At 39.0% G+C, this 3,303-nt stretch overlaps 1 protein-coding gene across 1 annotated transcript in view; it reads right to left on the reverse strand.

Annotated features, from left to right (window-relative positions):
- Positions 1-3,303, reverse strand: part of MRC1 (mannose receptor, C type 1) — a 120,483-nt gene that overhangs the window by 23,340 nt on the left and 93,840 nt on the right. Inside the window, exons 16-18 of the mRNA XM_012660897.1 lie at positions 3,186-3,303; positions 1,534-1,575; positions 144-318 (exon numbers count right to left, since the gene is read on the reverse strand). Of these exons, the coding sequence (XP_012516351.1) occupies positions 144-318; positions 1,534-1,575; positions 3,186-3,303 (335 nt within the window). The remainder of the gene's footprint in view (positions 1-143; positions 319-1,533; positions 1,576-3,185) is intronic.

Below are 3,303 nucleotides of genomic sequence, written 5' to 3' on the forward strand. Positions count from 1 at the left end.
CTCCTCCTCCCCTGACATTCTCATCTTTTCCTCTGACTTCAAGAGGTGCAAATTCAGCGCATAATTAAAACGTGTGCCATGGGGTACCAACTATAGACACTCTCTCTGTTTATCACACATTACTGTTCTGTTCTTAAATTAATCATGTTCTTACATATTTCCATAGAAACTTCTTTTCACTTTCACTTCGAATAGAAACAAGATCTCCAAAATTCCTCTTGCAAAATGCTCGGGCATTGTCCATGGTTTCCTTCTCTTTGCTAAAATAATACTGGTAGTCTTTGTAAATAACCCACCCATCTTCGGTGACTGGTGGATCTGAGAAATTAATGAGAAAAGGTGATGAATTTTACTTAGACAAATTAAAAAATCTGGTCTCTATAGTACACAAAAGTGAAAAAGACAGAGTAGCTACAGGAGAGGTATTATTCTGAGAGCCCAGAATAAGAAGAATGCTTATGTCAAATACAGACTGAATTGCCTAGGGCCAAATATCCACTTTCTGCCAATCTCGTAAAAATTAGCCACTTTTTCTTCTAACTAAGTCCCAGTGTTACTTTCATTAATAGGATGGCGTAGACGGGAGGGTGTAAATATACGCACCCATGATGTTCTAGATCCACGAACTGGGAACTACAAAAAGCAGATTTCATCTCAACATAAGAAAGAACTTCTAGCAGATGGACTTCGTTGCTTTAGGATAGAATTGGCAAATCTAGAAATTCACTTACCAGGAGAGATCCCAAGGCTTTTTCCAAACCATAGGATTCTATGGTTCTGTGCTATAGTAGGTTGAATAAAGACCCCCAAAGATAACCAGGTCCTGATCCCTGGAACCTGTGAAGGTTATCTTATATGGAAGAAGGGGCTTTGTAGACCTGATTACATTAGGGAGTTTGAGATGAAGAGATTATCATGGATTATCTAGATAGGGCCTAAATGTAATAACAAATGTCCTTCTAGTGGGAGTCAGGGGGAAATTTGACTATATGAGAAGGCGGCAACCTCACCGCTGAAACAAGATGCTACATTGCTGCTTCCAACGCTGGAGGCAGGGGCCATGAGCCAATGAATGCAAGGACAGCAGCTCTATGAGTTGGCAAAGGCAAGGATGTGAGTTCTCCCTTAGGGCCTCTGGAGGCAGCATGGCCCTGCTGACATCTGGATTTTGGCTCAGGGAGACTGATTTCAGATTTCTGACTCCCAGAACTGTCGTGTGTGCTATTTGAAGCCACCAAGTTCATGGCAATTGTTCCAGCAGCCTTTGCAAACTAATATATGTGCTGAAGGAGGAGAAACCTGGGCCCTTGGATTGGACTCACGAACCCTTGAGAAACTGTATTAACATGCTTCATGGCTGTGCCTATGAGCTTCTCTCTGAAGAGGAAGGTCTGAACTTCCAATATGAGATTTTCAAAGGTATTAAGGACTTGTGCCCTCCACCATCTTAGGGGATATAATTTTTTCACTGAGAAAGGAAGGAAGGAAAAAAGGGCTATTAATACAGAGATCAGAAACTAAGAAAACACCTACTGTCTTGCGGAGCTGGTGTTGGCTCAGGTTTTGGTGTTTCTCCTGTAAAACAAGAGAATATTAGATATAAAGTGTATTTGAACGTCTGCTATTACATATCCTTCTATTTTCACTACTTTCATGGGTCAATATTGCTAAAATTTAACCATTCTTTTTTTTCCACTTCCCTTTCTCTCTCCAATTAATCATATTGTAGAGAGCAGAATGAAGGAAAAGAGAATTAGGAGTTAAAAGTTAAACAAATTAGGTGCAAGAATAGCCACCAGAAATTGGAAGAGAGTTTTTAGGCACCAATAGCATTGTATGAAAGAAGAAGAACATGAGTTTTAGAAGCAGGAAGGCTTGCTTCAAATACCAAGCCCAGGGTTCAATTATATAGCCTTAATTTTTGTCAGCTACAAAAAGGGATTAGTAATATGCATAAATAGATAAAATATGTGAGTTACTGGTATGTAGTAGGTGCCCAATAGATGTTAGCTTCCAGGCAGACATCTTATAACTAGCTGTGAAATTACTTATAATTTCATTATTTGAAACTATGAAACGTGAACTATTGATGTGTAAAATATGAAATATGTTTTCTTTAAAGAATCCTATTTTTATTAAAAGTGTAGTTTTACTAAAAGTTAAATGAAATATTTTTCTTTCCAAGTAGTTAATGATATATCTGGATTTTACTGGAATCCCGTAAGGGAACTCAGATTACCTAGTTTTGAGGTTAACATATTTAACATCTGCAAGAGTAGAGCTACTATTAATAATATTAAATAATACAAAAAGGATACTAGCCATCGGTAGCCAGGAGACCTTTAAAAAATAACTGGCCACCACTGATTCCTCTATTCTGGACACTTTGAAAGCAATAATCTAAGCAGAAAGAGTCATGGAAATTAGCAAAGCAATAGGGTATCTCTAGCCATAGAGTTGGGACAGTGGCCAAGATTCCCCAACAGCAGAGGGCAATGCAGTTCCATTTACCTGTTTACCACGGAAGAAGTCGATGTATGTATTTTGGTTTAAGAATAGGTTTGTTTGTTTATCTGAACATTAGAACCTGGATCCTCTGACCTCCATGTCTGACTTAGATATGTGGAACTTTCTGAGTCATAGACAATGACTGATAGCACTCACATTTTTTGACCATCGATAACACAGTAGGTATAACAGCATCAGGGCCTTACACATGGTGCCTGTTCTTTGTGTTGAATATTTACTTGAGAACTCAATACCTAGAATATTCAGACTTGGGGCAACCTTCGCCTACTTGATGACTAACATAGACGGTGAGAAGGTGAAAATTCCCAAAAAAGAAACTGCATTTTAATTACTCTGCTTACAGTGTAGGACACCCACCCACGTCTGCCACTATAAAACCTGGACCGGAATCAGAGCTGCTCGTGGGAACTATTTGGGAGGACGTGACTCTTGTCCAGGATTTCTGGGTGGCCTTTTGATCTTCTGTTCCTTTGGAACATTTATCTGTGCTCAGCGATTTCATTCTTATCCTGTGAAATGATGGGCCCTGACAGTTCCCTTATTTTGTTATTTTGGGTTTTTGTTATTATTGTCGTTCTTCTAATAAAGGAAAGATACTAGGGTGTCAGGAGGTTTGTTCTGCAATCTGAGATAAAGGAAAGGATAGGTGATCATACCTTTTCGTATCTGGCAAATCCAGTTGTTAAGGTGTTCACAGTTAATATCATTCCAGGACATACCAGGGTCACCTTTCAGCTCACCACAGTATTCAACATTCTGATAATTATTAGGTTC

The sequence above is a fragment of the Propithecus coquereli genome, unplaced genomic scaffold (genome assembly GCF_000956105.1).
Source record: "Propithecus coquereli isolate 6110/MARCELLA unplaced genomic scaffold, Pcoq_1.0 Scaffold69, whole genome shotgun sequence".
Lineage (NCBI taxonomy): Eukaryota > Metazoa > Chordata > Mammalia > Primates > Indriidae > Propithecus > Propithecus coquereli.